The 17,725-nt window shown below is 32.7% G+C and overlaps 2 protein-coding genes across 2 annotated transcripts in view; one reads left to right on the top strand and one right to left on the bottom strand.

Annotated features, from left to right (window-relative positions):
- Positions 1–2,986: 2,986 nt before the first annotated feature.
- Positions 2,987–5,721, bottom strand: LOC143079792 (uncharacterized protein SCO4629-like). The gene is made up of 3 exons (XM_076255383.1): positions 5,559–5,721; positions 3,795–3,918; positions 2,987–3,475 (listed from the first exon to the last, which is right to left on the bottom strand). Exons 1-3 carry the CDS (start codon positions 5,631–5,633, stop codon positions 3,018–3,020), a joined length of 657 nt encoding a protein of 218 aa, XP_076111498.1. The 5' UTR covers positions 5,634–5,721; the 3' UTR covers positions 2,987–3,017.
- A 184-nt stretch (positions 5,722–5,905) lies between these two features.
- Positions 5,906–17,725, top strand: part of LOC143079793 (kinesin-like protein KIF15) — a 68,343-nt gene continuing 56,523 nt past the window's right edge. The window contains exons 1-8 of the mRNA XM_076255384.1: positions 5,906–5,973; positions 11,238–11,262; positions 11,939–12,113; positions 14,187–14,263; positions 14,761–14,798; positions 15,451–15,551; positions 16,424–16,600; positions 17,568–17,669. Coding sequence (XP_076111499.1) covers positions 5,967–5,973; positions 11,238–11,262; positions 11,939–12,113; positions 14,187–14,263; positions 14,761–14,798; positions 15,451–15,551; positions 16,424–16,600; positions 17,568–17,669 — 702 coding nt within the window. The 5' untranslated portion in view covers positions 5,906–5,966. The remainder of the gene's footprint in view (positions 5,974–11,237; positions 11,263–11,938; positions 12,114–14,186; positions 14,264–14,760; positions 14,799–15,450; positions 15,552–16,423; positions 16,601–17,567; positions 17,670–17,725) is intronic.

The raw sequence follows: 17,725 nt of genomic DNA on the forward strand, positions 1-17,725 counted from the left end.
TGCCAATGAGACAACTCTCCAAAGAGACCAACATTACACAGTAAACTATAGGTCACCGTACGGCCCTCAACAATGAGCAAAGTCTATACTGTATAGTCTGCTATAAAAGGCCCAAAATGCATCCACCAAGGCGTTGCTAGTAACGTTTACCATCTAAACAACAATAGACAATCGTGCTCTTGCTAGAAACCATATTATATAAAAAGTCAATGGGAACATCATCAAATTCGTCAAAGAAGTTATTATCTAGTGTCCAGTTGTTTACAAGTGTTGTTAGACTAACGATGTTGTTGACAAAATTGTCACGATGAATTTAACATCTCTCCTGGAGATTATTAGCCTCCTAAACATTAGTCTTAACATAAACTTTGACCATTGAAAAACTTCAAAGTAAAATATAACGAATTTGAAGAGGGAAACTAATGTATTTTAAACATACAATTAACATGTATGATGATAATTATATTTAAGATGTACCCTATCAAATGACATGAAGTTAAAGCAATAAAATACAATAAGCAAGATTTGAATTGCAGCAGGCCAAGTTTACGAGCTTATTCGATCATCTACGCTAGTGACTTACAACCTTACGACTTTTCACGGTGCGCCAGAGGGTTGCATCCTGTTCTGCAAATCACATGTTATTTGTCATTTGGTAAGGCACATCATAAATATAATTATCATTATATGCATAATGAACGTCATGTTATGTTTACGGATCATATGTCACACAAAAAGTTTCAAGTTATAAATACATAAAAACAAGTTAAAAAAACAAGCACAAAAATCCTAACACCCACATTTTAATCGTTTATGTGTTGATACATCCACTTATCCGAGTTCATCAACAGTTAGAAGTGTTCTTGAGGCAAGTGGTATAAAGTTTGTATTCGACGATAAAACTTCCCCTGCATGAAGAGTGATATCTTGCTCAAATGAATCCGCTATTGTCATTGAGGTTCTTGTTCCTTTTGCGGCTTTTGGCCTTGCCTTTTTATTTATAGGTAGCACTTCTTCAACTTAAATAGAGGCCGCAGTTCCAATTTTATCCTTTGTTTTTTTCTAAACTTATTACCTCCCGCTCTTGGAATGCATAGCCTCTACAGATGGGAGTGCTTTGTTCTAATTCCACCACTACGTCATTCGTTGAAATATTCTGAGTGGAAGCTTCTTCTTTCTTTGATAAGACATAAGTACGGTTACTTACATTGGATGATGATGGCATAGGTGATGGATGAATCGTAATTTTGACCACTCGATTTCCCCTCAGTCTTTGCCACTTTGACGAAATTTAATTTCTTAGTCTTGAGAAGTTTCTTCTTCTAATGTTATCTCGACTGCTCCTCTCACATTTTGTGCAAGATGTAACCATCTTCTCACACGTTGATTACTTTTTTTTTTAATTTAATCAACGTGTGCACGTGGTTCGTTTGATCTCAGTACTTCATTGGTTAAAATCCGATTATGACGTCGAATTTTCTTGCTCTCCTCTGAAATTCCTATTGTGACGGCATGAAAAAAGGCGACCATTCCTGATGACGTCACATAGAAAGAACACATCTTTTTGCAGAGCATTCGAAAAGAAGGAATATTAAGTTTGCCTGCATAATGTTAGAAAATCATTAGAGAAACAGATTCCACCACCAAATCTTATATTATTTACCTGTGTTGACTTTTACAACATGTTTTTCAAATCTCGTCTCTAACTGACCTTATAGCTTAACGGATAATGTGCGCAACGACGGTGCCACTAGGGGAGCAGAAACTGGCCACTTTCGTTTTTAACAGTCGTGTTCTTGTGGATTTTTTTTTGGTCCATGATATTGCTGTCTTTTCGAATTAATGCAAGTTTATCTCTTGGTATCTGCACTCTCTTTTGCAAAAATCCAAGGAGGGGCTGGATTTTTTAAGGGGGTTTCATTTTTTTTATTTTTTAGGCCATTTTCTCTATTCTTAATATTTTTTGTAAATTCATTATTCTCTATTCGTTTTTCTTTATTTTATTACTAGTAGTTTCTTTTCCCTCTTCTTTATTTTTTGTCCAATACTCTCTCTTCTGTAAACCCCCATAGTGAACTAGAAGACAACACTAAACTGCATGTGTCAAATCAAAGAAATTATAAGAAGAACAGAAATTCCGAGGAGGCAAACAAAACTCATTGAAAAAAAACAGGTAGTCGAATGGACTCAAAATAAATTTGTATACGGAAAAAGAAAAAAAAACATAGGGTGCCCTATTTGAATACAATTTCTGAACAAACTTTAAAAATTAGTTGGAAAGGGTCCAACTCATCAAATCGAGACTAAGCACAGAAAAAAAGACAAAAGACACGCAATGATATTAGTGTACTCGCCATCACAGATCGATCAAAACCGAATTTTAATTGATGAATAAATAAAAAAAGATAGGAAGTATGATTGCCAATGAAGTGTAGACATGGTGTGTGTGTGTGATTGTAGTAAAGACATATATTGTGTGAAAGTCCTAGAGAGATAGATTGTAGGTCAAAGAAGAAGAAACTTTGTTTGGGAGACTTGAATGCTCACTTACAATAATTAAAAAAATTATCTTTGATAGAAGTCTGTGATCTGTTTAAAAGGTTATACATATCAGTTGTCGGACACTTAATTACTGTAAGGCGAAATGAAACGATAGTTGTGGGGTTTGGTTGATGGCTTACGAATGTGTTCAATGCAACCAACACGCAATTAATCAATCTCTTTGGCATTGTTTCACATTTTGTCATACCTCGCTATACGCATGATATAGGGTTTTGTTCATTGTTGAAGACCTTGCGGGACCTATTGTTCAAACAACCAAACCTCATTTAGCCTCATATTTTAATAAATGCATCTATTGAAAAAAGGCGAGTGATAGCTATATGATTTTTTGCTGAAGTTGCCGAATTTGAATGTTCACCAATTCCTCCATTCAGAATGCTATGAAAATACAATAATTCAAACATAAATTGATTTAATTAACGAGTTCAAGTGTATATTTTAATAGTTAATTGAAACTAGTATTTTCCACTGGGCAAGAAGTTCTCTCCAATGTTCCAAACATTATCTGGAATGTCTTGTTCAATCTGAAATCCAAGTTTAGGGTAATTTTTGACACGTTGGAGACAACCAACCATCATTTCCATTATTTTATCTAAATCACCGACATCATCGTTAGGGTATGACATTAAATCTATGGCAGGCGACGTAACACAAACTCTGTCCAACTGATTCATGCCGCCAGGCCACTGCTTAGCAAATGTTGCATATGTTCGTCTCTCCATAAATGGCATCTGAACCAAAATGATTGTTTTTACCGAATCCAGTAGACCAAGCTTCTCAAGTATTTGATATGAAAATGTTACATTTTCTCCGGTGTTAGTTGCTTCTTCCTCCAAAAGAATCTTTTCCTCTGGTACACCCTGACTAACGGCAATATCTTTGAATATTTGTGCCTCAGGCTTTTGCCATTTTCCTGCAAAATGAAAATTAATCAAAATATCTCCTCTTTGTTCTCAGAAATAAACGCAGAGCGAAAAAATACATTTTCTGTTAGTATTATAGGAATATCATACAAGTTTTCCATGTACAGAGAATTATAAATGTTTGTCGTTTATAAGGCACATACCCCTTCAATCAAATCTCCACACTTAAAAAAATTTATAGACATGTATAGAATAAAAGCGACTATATAGTAACAACCAGTCCACAAGGCTCGGTCAATAAACGATATATGTATACATTTCTTTTTCAATGAGGGAGTACTCGAATGCTACTAAAATCTCTAACCTTACCTTTTGTAAGTGTTCCTTCATTCCCGGTAATCATCAACCATTTAGCGAACCCATCTAACCACAATTTTGAAGCATATTCTATTGTCCTTATATCAGGATTCCCGAATACGATAATCAAATCGCTCTAAAAAAGGAAAATAATCTGCTAAAATCAATCAGTCAAAATGACAATAGAAGAAAATGACAATTTTAATAAAATTTAGAAATAAGTTGGCAAGAACAAAATTATATTTTGAATATTTATTAATCTGAATCAAGTTTATTTTAATTACAATGGTAAAATTCGATTGCCGATGATCGACATGATCAGTCTGGTTATATAATCATGGACCGTTGAAATTCCTAATATCATTGACATTTAACATTATGTAAAATAACAAGTACACTGACATTAAACTCCTAGAAAAAACCTGATTATTTGGTCATGGTGTTTTATGGTAATGTAAAAGGGGTATTGATCTGTGATGGACTGACGACGGTCAAACACGCAGAGCAGAGCGCATAATACGTGCTAACTAACAAAGGTCAGAAAAAGGAGGAAATATTAAACAAGGATGTGTTCCTTCTAAATGGCTATAGCGAATGCTTGTACCACTCATTGATATTCAAATGCATTTAACAGAATGATATGTCAAATGGATAACACTAACATTTTTGGGTCGACTACACCACAGGTGTTTGGAAATGGGCCCGAATCGATTTAGTGAACTAGAAATATACAATTCAGGCTGTTCATCCCATAACGCATGTGATCTTCGTTCAGAAAGAAATAGGATAAAGATTAGATCAGAATAAAAGACTTACGGTGACCTATAGTTGTTAGTGTCTGTGTCATTTTGGTCTGTTGTGGACAGTTGTCTCATTGGCAATTATACCACATCTTCTTTTTTTTTTTTATATTTTCTTCTGCATGACTCGGCATATATATAACATATAAAACATAGTAAGCTATTATGTGCATCAATCTAACTAAAATATTGATCTCTGATTTCTTTATACTACATATGAAGTATAACAAAATCAGAGATCACTATTTTAATTAGATTGTAATGTGCATATAATATTTATCTGGTTAAACTCTTGTAGTATTATACTTTTAAATCGTGAAATTATTTGATATGCCAAAAAAAAAAACACGAAAAAAAAACCCAAATGGATTCACATCTTTAGTATCCTAGCATCAGTGGTGAAGTTTCCCTAGAAAATCGATTTGTAGTTAATGCAACAATATAAACTATAGCTTATAAATATCATGAGCAAAAGAGAGGGAAAGACAATTAACAATAAATAGGTAAAGTATTTAGCATTTTTAAATCGAAATTGTGGGTCAAAGGGGCACTGTTCCTCTTTCAAAAGTAGGGTGCATGGTTAAATCATAAAAATGACTGTCTGAAATAAAAATGAAAATGAAAGACTGACGAGACTCTTCAGTGACTAACTTCAAGACTTTAAGACCATCGTGCACATCTTATTTTCAATCTCCCCCTTATAACCACTGGAAACTCACATATATATATATATAAGTGGCATAAGTTACTCCGATGGTTCTTTTTTGTTTGGGAGTTTAAACTTCGGATACATCTATCTTTCTAAATGTACCATCGTCATTTCTTCAAGTTTTATTTCATTCTAGTTTTAATGTATCGTTTGAATCCGTGTTATTACACACATAAATATTTTATACAAGAAATGAGAAATTATACTATTTTTATCAGTCTAAATTTAAGGACTCTAAATTACATGCTCTAATATTTGGAAATTTACCTTTTCGAGTGTATGGTTGAGTTTCAAATAGTTCCATATAACTTCTGCCTGGTTAATTGACTCCTCATTTGGCATTTTACTTTTTTCATTCTAGGAAATGCGTAGTGAAGATGCATGTGATGTTGAATGGAATAAAACGTGACGTTAGGGATATCCTTTCGAATTATGACGTCATGGCATTGTGCTATAAATAAAGTAGAAAATCCCAATACAAATTTTCGTAAATGATATATTAACTTTCACAATAATAGTTAAAAAATTCAAATACTGACAATAAAATGAATCGGATGATTTGAATATACATTTATACTTTAAGAATTCATCTTTACGAAACTAATAAATAAAAGCGGCGCGCCATTTTTAAAAGAGCACAACATTTGCAACGTACACTTTTTGCTTTTTATACAAATGACAGGTAAACAAAATACTTTTTTGAAGAAAAAAAATCCTGCATTATTATAAGTAACTCCATCATAAAATACAGTTAAACGGTATAAACGTTTCCTTATTTGTAAAAAATAGATCTCGAAAATCAAGGTAGAATGCCTCAACATAATTTCACAACTCAACACTGGCTGGACTTGTCAACAGACAACACGAAAGTCCCACAGAAAACCGACTATATAAGACACTCATCATGCCTATGAAGAGTAGCAAGAGAATGTTTGCACAGAGTAACTTCACTGATCCCTATTTATATTCATTGACTGATTACAAGTTTTAATACCACAAAAAAAGTCCAAATCCATTCCTTGGTCCTTTCATTTTACAGTTTAATATCAACTTTATTGAAAAGCACTTTACGCTCATATGGGCCGATGGCTTAAAACATTATACATAGTATACAGTTAACATATATAAAACAATGAAAATAAACAATGCAGACACTTGAAACTATAATCCTTGTCTTTAAATCAATATACAAAATGTATATATGAGAGATTCAAATTATATCAAGGACTCCCTTAGTGACTTTTTTTAAAAAGGAGCCTAATTTGCAAGTGTCCTGTTTGGTTTCAGGATTGAGGATATGTTTTAATTTATCTATATCATTTAAGTTACTAGTATGTATTTATTTTCATTTAAAAATTCTTTTCTTAATTGTTCATTTATTTTACATTTAAAAAAGAAATGAAACTCATCATCTAGTACATCACAATGTGTACATAGTCTTAAATCTGTGGGAATTTTCCAGTATCTACCAGTTTCTATTAATTAGCAGTGGTCACTTATTCGAAATTTACAAATTAGTTGTCTATATTCAAAGTTTTGAGAAAGTATGTATGGTTCAAAGTTATAGCTTTTCTTTATTTTTTTAAAAAGTTGGAGTTTGCTATTCTCTTGTAAATTTAATATTTTATCATTATATAAATTTTCATAGGAGTTTTCTAAATTTTGTTTGTATATTAGCCTATTATTTTTATCCTTATTTTGGTTAACAATTTCTAAATCATTGTGACTTCTGACATGATTTACATACATGTAGGAGTACCAAGAATAAATACCTGCATTATGTAAAGTTTTTGCCAAATTTAGTGTCTCTTTTAGTAAGGGGCTAGTTTCTTCCCTTAATAGCCTATCATGAAAAAGAGTTTGTCTTTTTATAAAGCAATCAATAGGGTAGCTGCCTAATTCAGATCGAGCAGCTATATTACAAGAGCATTTTTTTACTCCTAAAGTTAACTTATTAAATTTATTTAGTAATTTATCAGGTGGACTTTTTTCAATGAAATTAAAGGGGCACTAGCTGTCAAATTCATGGTCACCGATTTGACTCAAATTCTCATATTTGATTTATAACAATGTAAAACATTTATCTAAACTATCAAAAGTCTAAAATAAACAGTTGACAGAGTATGGGGTAGATAATATATAGGTTCGTTTCGTGTGTATTTTAGTCCAGACACCATCTAATTAACTATCGATTTGACCTCAGATGACCATATATTAAGCGATGTAAACATAAATAAATATGAATAGATTAAACCAACAGGTGCAATTGGATTTTAATAGGTCTATTTGATTTGATTTTATAGATTAAAAATAGATGTTTCTCATTCATGTCATTGTTTTTAACCGTATAAGAATGATTTTATGTGCATCGAATTTGTAAACAAATGATTTACAGTAGTTTCACTTTCATTGTTGACATTCTTTTTCTTTAAATAACCAGTACACGTACAATGCATGCGTTGTCAATCACTAGCTAGGGGTTAAATTGAAGTTCACATGAATACGGATTTAAAGAGGTGGGCTCATTCACTTGCAAGTGAATAACTAATTATCAATGTTTCTTAGTGTAATTTGACAAAATTGAACCTTTTTGGCTGCAAACAGCGAATTGTTATTTCACTATTTCACTTTTATTATTGATTGAACAGAAAAAAATCAATATTTAGATTTTTTATGTATCTCATAGCTAGTGCCCCTTTAAGAGTATCTACTTTTTTATTATTTTTATCTCCTTCAACCCTTTCGCCAATGAGTCCCGGTTTACCGCGATTCACGCTTCAGACAGTTGACGATGAGTCCCGTTTTACCGGGATCGGAATACCTCTTTTATATTTCCCGCTCAAAACAGTGCAAACATGAGTTATCCTTCTTTGATGAATATCCGGATGAAAGTGTAAACATGGCGCTTCCGTATGTTGAAATCTGTGTCAAAATCAGAGGAAATTTATGGAATTTACGAGAATTTGAAATGAGGGAACATTTTTTTTGAAAGAACATGGAAGAACTGAAGCCAAATTAGTATACATTTTTGACACAAAATGTTGTTTTATGTACAAAACACTTGGAATGTACATCAATCAGTGTGAGGAATTTGTACAGCCTCGTAAAATTTTTCGAAATTTTGCCGTTTTGGGTTAAAAAATTACAATTTGGGGTCAAAGAGCAGAATTTTGAGAATTTCACCTAGATAATGCCGAAAATTTGAATATTTTATGAAGAAAAAATTATCAAAACATGAACAAAACTGTGAACATAAGTGTTAGTGAATGAACATGATGAAATGAATACACAAATAACTACAAACAAGTTTTTATTGACATTTATTATGAAGATCTCCCACTTACATTGTAAGTAATAGTAGCCAGGGAAGCCATCATCTCATAGTAGCTTCAGTCTGGGCAGCAATCAGTGAAAGGGTTAATTGAAGCTTTATAAAAGGATGAGTTTGCATCCATATACCATATTTCACTGAGTCTGTTATAAGTTAATATTGGTGATGGTCCAACGAGTGAGTTAAATAAATGGTTTGACAAATTCAGACTACACGAAATACGTCGGACCGTCGGACAAATCTGGTGAATAATGGATCGGTCTGGTAAAATTTTGTTGAATTCCGGTCCGAATGTCCGGTGTTTTTTTTTCATAGATTTTTCTAACATTCTAGCAAAATTGCCAAACGATCTCAAATTCATTTTCATCTTTATTATTCATCACAGCGATGTTTATTTTGTTCAACCGCTAGCTTTATGCCGAACATCGCCAACCAGTGATGTGTAAATCCTGGTAAAAACATATCTGACTGTCAAAAACAACAATGGATGCCATCATTGGCACAACCGGAAATGTAAATAAAACCGGATCAGATTCTGGGAACGGATAAGGATAATTCCGGGTTTGCCGATTTAAATACAATAAATGAATAAAAATCCAAGCAGATCACAAAATTTAGCTATAAAATATAACCACAAGAATTGAAAACCAAAAGATATATGAAAAAGAAAGAAGAAACAGGAAATAATATTTTATACAGAAACTCTAAATTATGTTTAGTTTACAAAACATTGTCAAAATCCAATAAAATGGGACATTACTCTTCACTGAAATGCATTCAAGCAATTGTGCACAACTTTCATAACAATATCCCCTCTTGTTACATCATTTTGTTTTAATTTGTGCATTTTGGGGAGGAGTAGGGCACAACAAAGTCATATGTAATTGTTTGTTGTTTTTTGTCGGATAATATACAACTAGATGTAAAAAAAAATTGGTCTGGTAAAATTTCATTCGGTCTGGTAAAGCTAGGATGCTTACCAGACAGAATGTCCTGTAAAAATAAAATTCATTCGCGTAGTCTGCAAATTTACAGGAGTCGGATGAATCGAATTACAATATGTTTTTATAGAACTAGAACACACCCGTGATATTACGGGTCCGTTGCTGAATTAAAGTATATAACTGCGTAAGCCTTATTTTAGTATTGGTATTGTCATCTGATAAAGTCATGCCGATTATAAGATACACAGTTTTCTATGCTTTCAAATCTTTGTTTGAATCCGAGGACCTGGAACTTATCAATTATTGGTAATATTAATTATTTGGAAAACAAATGGTCCTGGAATGGAGTATTTCAAGTTAATCAACAGCATTGTCCTATATTAGTTGTAAGGCCTAAAAAAAAAATGTTGTGTTTCCGGTCACCCGACCGACCGTCCTTCAGACCCCCCACTCAAAAGTTTTTAAAGCTGATGTGGGAAAAATAATAATTTGTATACCTACCGACCGTTTTTTCCGAAAGAAAATAAAAAATTCTAAGTCCCTCGATCTTTTTATCGCCCCAAAAGAAAACAACGCTAATTTTAAACTCGAGGCTTATTTTGAGAATGTACTGGAAAGTGGAATAGTCAAATATTCATTTTGTTTCTGCATTAAAGTAAACATGTTAAGAAAATAAACTTAACAATTAATCCTCAGATGTGAATAGCCCTGATAATTACTTATTTAAACGGTTAAGGTAATTTCCTTCAAAAGTATTTTTTCAAGTTTATCACTACAATATTCTTAATGTTTGTGTGGAAAATGTTTTGGTGTGTGAATTGAAAAAATGATCTGTCAACAATACATGTATTGTTGGGTATCCAGTGATATTGTTTGCCTCAAATAACAGCCGAAATTCGGCCTTTTCCTCTACAGAAAATTCACAATTACTAAAAAAAAATGGCTTAAAATTCCTCCCAAAAAGGTCTACATTTTCCCCAAACAGTGTTGGCATTTGTAGTAATGTTTGTAAATATCGTATTCATGTTATTATATTGATATTATAAAGCACTTTTGAGATCAGGTTTTCTGATCAGTATCATGGTGTTTGTAACACATGTGGTTTTCAATGCATTAAGTACCATCATTGCTTCTGTTTCTTTCCTCTCTCCGAAAAGTACCTTCCGGGTTGAAAATGTCTGACAAGCAAAATATACATGAAAAAACAGTGCAAAAAAGACAGCAAAGGTCAGCAAAAAATCGGAGATGTGTTTAGAATAATATTTCCCAATTTCAATAAAAAATATCCATTTTTCCCAATAAAAAAGGTAGAGGTCATTTTGAAAAAAGACAACAATATCACTGGTATCTGGTCCGTTATCTTAATCTTCCAAGGGTTACATAGATTATGATCCAGTCCTCTACTAAAAAATATAAAACTTACAGAGTTGAAACATGAAGTGTTTAAAATTTTTTTTTAATAATAATACAAAATCTAAATTCATTGATTGAGCCAAGGAAATATGATTAAGGGGACGAAATTAATGATAAAGACTTACCGGAGCTTTCATATCAAGAGAGATAAAGGTTGTCATAATTGTAATGTTTAAGGGATTTGCAAGCTGTTTTTTTGCCTTCTGTTTTCCCCAAAGCATACAAATACTGATAAATATATTTTTATTCTGCTTGTAGGACATGATGATGGAAAAGATTCTGGGTAAGTTGACATAGGAATCTTACAATGAATAGGATAGTGATAATTACCCATTGTTGGATATTTTATAAATACAATATATTTAAGAACATTTTTTATAAAAAAGATATAAAAATGAACAAGTGGAAGAAAGAAAGATATACCATGTTTTGAAGAGTCTTTATGTATATTGTTTCAGACTTAAGATATATAAATAATTTTTATACAGATTAGTGTTTTGTTCATTTGCCTAAAGTCTTTTGTTCAAAAAATATTCTGTCACCAGTGTCATATCTTGAGCAAAAACATAACAAAAGAAATATCTTAATTCTGTGACCAGGTAAACTTAATAAAAAGAATAACATTTTGTGGTAGTCTTGTCTGTTTAATATTGATTTTTAAACTAAAGTATCTGAGTATGTACTGGAACTGCAATGAGATCAAGTAAACAAGGAAAATCTTGTTCATTTTTCTTTCTTTCTTATTTCCCCCCAAAAAACAGAAGAAAAAAATATACTGATCATGAAGACACAGGGTTTTTGAGATCAATGTTATCAAATGTTGTGTATTTTTAGTCTAAAAAACTGACACATTTTAATCACAAACATACTTTCTCTAGATTTCTTTTTTTTTTTTAAATAATGGAGCACTCTTAACAATTAACTGTATACATAGTTATTAGTCAAATTTTTATTTTTAGTGAAGGGGATGCCATTAAGGTGTTTGTTAGAATCCGACCACCTGACTCCTATGACACAGATATCGGACAGGTTCTGGCACTCAAGGTCCTTGATGAGACCTCCCTTGTGATGAACAGTAAACCAGAATCCAGAGTTTTTACATTTGATAAGGTTGCTGATGTTACTTCTACACAGGTATGGAAACATGTTCAAATATAAGTGCGGATTTATTTATTTTCTTGGAATGCTGAAAACTTGCACATTCGTGGATATTAGATTTCGTGGTTTTGCCAATCTGTGTAAAACCTAATGAAAATATGTTATTCGTTGAACATTAGAATTCGTGGTTCACCTGTTTCCACAAAATCCCTGAAAATTAGTATCCAAACCAAAATTAATGAATCCACAGTAGTGTGTGTTAATTTTTAGCTTAGGCCATTTAAAAGAATAGGTTTGTTTGCCCAAACCCTACCTACTCAGAAAAAACCTGCCTAAACAAATTCTTTTATTGTCCTGATTTGAAGAAGTTTTTATTTAATCAGATAGGCATGAAGACTAATAAACATCCGATAAATTTCAATTTCTTTAAAAAAATAAAATAAAAAAAATGCCTACCTACCTACCCCCTGTCTCAACCTTGTAGGGTTTGGGCAAACCAAAATATTTTTAATTGTGGCCTTACGTGGCATGAAGGGCCAAGTAAGCTTTTCTCATCACTTTGGGTCCGGCGTCTTCCGTTGTCGTTATTGACGTTAACTTTTACAAAAATCTTCTCCTCTAAAACTACTTGGCCAAATTAAACCAAACTTGGCCACAATCATCATTAGGGTATCTAGTTAAAAAAAATTGTCCGGTGACCCCACCAACAAACAAAGATGGCCACCATGGCTAAAAATAGAACATAGGGGTAAAATGCAGTTTTTGGCTTATAACTCAAAAACCAAAGCATTTAGAGCAAATCTGACATGGGGGGTAAAATTGTTTATCAGTCAAGATCTATCTGCCGTGAAGTTTTCAGATGAATCGGAAAACCCGTTGTTGGGTTGCTGCCCCTGAATTGGTAATTTTAAGGAAATTTTGCTGTTTTTGGTTATTATCTTGAATATTATTTATAGATAGAGATAAACTGTAAACAACAGTAATGTTCAGCAAAGTATGATTTACAAATAAGTCAATCTGACCAAAATGGTCAGTTGACCCCTTTAGGAGTAATTGCCCTTTATAGTCAATTTTAAACCATTAGTAATCTTTTACAAAAATCTTCTCTGAAACTACTGGGCCAAATTAATCCATCACATCCATAACATAATCTATAAGAAAACCATGTCAGATAGCATCACATTTAAGATTATAGCATCATATTTAAGATTATAGCATCACATTACCATGATGCTAAAAGGTGCTTGGGAGAACACTGTATATATGATTTTTATACCCCCGCTTTAAAAAAAGGGGGGGTATACTGTTTTACCTCTGTCTGTCCGTCCGTCCGTCCGTCCGTCAGTCCGTCCGTCCCATGAAACTTTCGTCACATTTTTCTCAGGAACTACACATCCACCCTTTCTGTAATTTGGTATCAACATTTATATATGTCAGCCATACCGTGTGATGCGTTTTCAGATTCATCACTTGACAACTTCCTGTTTACCGAACACTTGTATGATTTTACACATGATAGCCAAGTTGAAAATTTTCGTCACATTTTTCTCAGGAACTACAATACAAGGATTTCTGAAATTTGGTTTCAGGGTTTATCTAAGTCAGCTATACTGTGTGATGCGTTTTCAGATTGATCACTTGACAACTTCCTGTTTACCGAACACTTGTATGATTTTACACATGATAGCCAAGTTGAAAATTTTCGTCACATTTTTCTCAGGAACTACACATCCACCCTTTCTGTAATTTGGTATCAACATTTATATATGTCAGCCATACCGTGTGATGCGTTTTCATATTCATCACTTGACAACTTCCTGTTTACCGAACACTTGTATGATTTTACACATGACAGCCAAGTTGAAAATTTTCGTCACATTTTTCTCAGGAACTACAATACAAGGATTTCTGAAATTTGGTTTCAGGATTTATATAAGTCAGCTATACCGTGTGATGCGTTTTCAGATTCATCACTCGACAACTTCCTGTTTACCGAACACTTGCATATTTTTATACTATTGATATTATCCACTTGCGGCGGGGGTATCATCAGTGAGCAGTAGCTCGCAGTTTCACTTGTTGTACCTTTCAAATATTATTCTCTTTCAGGAATCCCTTTTTAATGTTATTGGGAAACCAATAATAGAATGTTGTGTGAGTGGATACAACGGAACTATATTTGCTTAGTAAGTATTGTTCATTGTAAGCCAGATATGTTTTGACTACATTTAACATGTTTCAGGATGAATTTTTTTGGCATTAAGCTAGGGTTGAACAAAAAGACCATGCTGTCAAGAAACAATACATAAAAAAATATTGGCGAAAAATTTGCATTTAAATTAGTTCTGAAAATTAGGTAGCTTTGCAGGCAGAAGTTCTTTAAATTAGCTGGCCTTTCATAAGATCTTATTTGAATCCTAGATCATTGTAGATGATGGGAAATAAATTAAAGGATTAAAATTAACCACAATTTTCCATAATTCTGTATATATCGAAAGTAAATTTTAACTGATGTTTTTCTCTTTTGTTGGAGCTTGTTTTTAATGTCAGCTTAGATATTCAATCACACATTTGAAAAAAAGAATCTTAATAATTCAGAACATTTATCATACCTGCCAATTCATTTATAAAACATGTTAAATTATGCTCAATTATTTTAAACAATAGTAACTTTCTTTTACAGTGGTCAAACTGGGTCTGGAAAAACACATACAATGTTAGGTATGTATACTTTCATTGCTAATTATAAATGGTACTCAACAGTCACCACCTGCACATGAGAACTGCACATTTTGCGTACCAGGACCTGTAATCTGGACCATGTATTATTTGTTGTTCATCTTTGTGTACATATATAAAAAAAGAAGATGTGGTATGATTGCCAATGAGACAACTCTCCACAAGAAATTAAATGACACCGAAATTAACATCTATAGGTCACCGTATGGCCTTCAACAATGAGCAAAGCCCATACATCATAATCAGCTTGAAAGGACCCCGAAATGACAAATGTAAAACAATTCAAGTGAGAAAACTAACAGCCTAATTTATGTACCAATTTATGTTTATTTTCTTGGAAAAAAAGGTATGGTTTGGTGTTCTGTTTATTCCTGTTACTGTGGATTCATTAGTATTTGTGTGATCCCAAAATATCTCTAGGCTTGTATGCAGACTTTGGCAAAACCACAAAGTTAGTAAAGTTAAATCCTCTATCTATTCTGTTAGATCTGTAATATGAAAATTGGTTTTAAAGGTTTTTATCTTTTCATAAAAAGCAGGTATTTTACTTTTTACATGAGTCTGTTTTAACTTGAACTTTTGAATATATGTTGAACAAGAACCACATTTTTTCATGTTTTTACAACTTTTGCAGGTCCTTGTGAAGATGCAGATAACTTTCAGCATGAATTGAGAGGAATTATTCCAAGGAGTTTTGAAAATCTATTTAACAACGTAGCAAATGAACAGGAAATGGTAACGACTATAGGTGTCATACCACCAATTAAAAGTCCCTATCTGTTCAACCAAATTTTGCAACTTTCACAGCTTTCTAAATATTTTACCTTAAGTTTAACTTCATAGAAACTAGGTATATCCTGAATTGTACAGGTGTCATCTTTCTGCATGCCAATTTTCAACATACATTCAAAATCATATAAGAAAGAAGAGAGCTCCCGAAAGGAGGTACCACTAAAAATAACCCCTGGTTTTCTGGAAATCTTAAATTACCATACCATGGAGCACATTAATCCTCAATTTTAAATGCAAACTCCTAGACAGGTAAAATTTGGCTCAAAATGGTCTTAATATATTTCTCTTTCAACAAAAGTTTCATTTCTGCAAATTTGTTGGTTAGTTTAGGTAAACAATGACATCTAATGCACTATTTTTTGTCCGAGTAGGCCTACTTTCACATACGTTCTAAATTTGAGGGAGTAATTGGTGGTATGACACCTATAACCAATAAGCTTATCACATTCAAGGGACATTACTCCAACTATCTGTCACATCATCCTCAACCACAGGCCAACCAGCCGAATCTTTTAAAAATTTCGTCTTCATGTCAATAGAATCAGTTCATTCAAAAATTAAGCATGAGGCCTGTAGCTGTAACAGTTAATGAGGAAGATTATTCTAATTTGGAACATATTGCTTTTGAAAAACAATTATCTGTGAGCTAAAACGTTTTCTTTTTTATTATTATTATTTTGATAATGTAAGGCAGGTTTGACTTTAATGTTACATAGTATCACATCACTCCTAAATGAAGCATATTCTTGAAATATGTCTCTTTCTGTTGAGTATCTTAAATAGACCGTTGACGTGCACATTTTTTTTTATTGTAGAACAAGGGTAAAGAATTCTTGTTAAAATGTTCTTTTTTGGAGATCTACCGAGAGGATGTGTTTGATTTATTAGAGCCATCAAATCGAGGACTCCACTTGAGAGAGAACATGAAAAAAGGTGTTTTTGTGGAAGGTTTGGTGGAAAATGCTGTAACCAGTGCTGTAGAGGCTTATCAAGTAAGTTATAATTTGTTTATGAAAATGATCTTAGTTTTGTTAATAAAACTATTGTTTTTAAAAAAAGGGCCAGCTGAAGCCTACCTCTGGTTTAGGGAGTTTCTCGCTATGTTGTAGACCCCATGGTTGCCTCGAACTGTTTTCTGCTCTTTAGTTGGGTTGTTGTCTCATGACACATTCCCAATTTCCATTTTCAATTCTTTGACTCAAAATTAGAATTCACTAAATTTAGATTGGAATAAGGCCGAAAAATCTGGTAGACTGAAATTTTTGTGTAATGCCGAATTAATTAAAAAATGCAAACATATGCAGGCATTGATTTAGTTGTGATGTATCATGTAATTAAGATTGTCAGATATGTGTCTTGTATTTTGCTTTCAACGTTCTGCACTCTGTAGATGCAATTAACTATTTTGAAAGGCTTGGAGCTTTATTGAAATTTATTAATTGATTGATTGATTGATGTTTAACGCCTCTTTCAGCACTATTTGCTTTTTTGTGGCGGTAACTTTTTATTGTTGCAGGAAGATGCAGTGCTTAGGGAGAACCACTGACAATGAATGATCTTTGGCAGGATTACTCATAATCTTAGTCTATTACGTGACAAGAAACCAATTATTTGTTTACATTTTACTGGCAATTTTTTTTATGGAAATAGATGGTACTCAGAATAAAATTGTGTACAGTTTCTGATTGTATGATACTGGATTGGAACTACTTTTAATCCAAAGCTTATCCAATGAGGTTTGAAAATTCCAGAAAATTAAATTCCCAATTTACAAAGCATCGAAAATTATGCCATTTTCATTTAGTGAAATTTTGTTTGCCCAATGACATTGTGGGGCCATGTGGGGGTATGTAATTAAACTTACAAAAGTTCTTTTATTTGAAAAAAATGTTCCAATAGATGAAGCCATTAACTGAGTCACAGCATACTCACTTCTATAAATGTTTTTTTTTATGTCAGGTTCTTAATTCCGGATGGATAAACAGAAGAGTAGCTTCAACATCAATGAATAGAGAAAGTTCAAGGAGTCATGCAGTATTTACCATAACTATAGAATCAAAGGTAAGGTTAGAAATAAGATGAGATGTGTATTTCATTAATCATACATATAAATGTCT

This window comes from Mytilus galloprovincialis, chromosome 6 (genome assembly GCF_965363235.1).
Source record: "Mytilus galloprovincialis chromosome 6, xbMytGall1.hap1.1, whole genome shotgun sequence".
In the NCBI taxonomy this organism is placed as follows: domain Eukaryota; kingdom Metazoa; phylum Mollusca; class Bivalvia; order Mytilida; family Mytilidae; genus Mytilus; species Mytilus galloprovincialis.

What these genes read in the sequence shown, in the direction of transcription:
- LOC143079792 (XM_076255383.1), bottom strand. Translation starts at nt 5,633, where the DNA reads ATGCCAAATGAGGAGTCAATTAACCAGGCAGAAGTTATATGGAACTAT. An exon ending in TCAACCATACACTCGAAAAG is followed by an intron (nt 3,919 to 5,558) that starts GTAAATTTCCAA and finishes TTCCTTTTTTAG; the next exon opens with AGCGATTTGATTATCGTATT. An exon ending in TGAAGGAACACTTACAAAAG is followed by an intron (nt 3,476 to 3,794) that starts GTAAGGTTAGAG and finishes TTCATTTTGCAG; the next exon opens with GAAAATGGCAAAAGCCTGAG.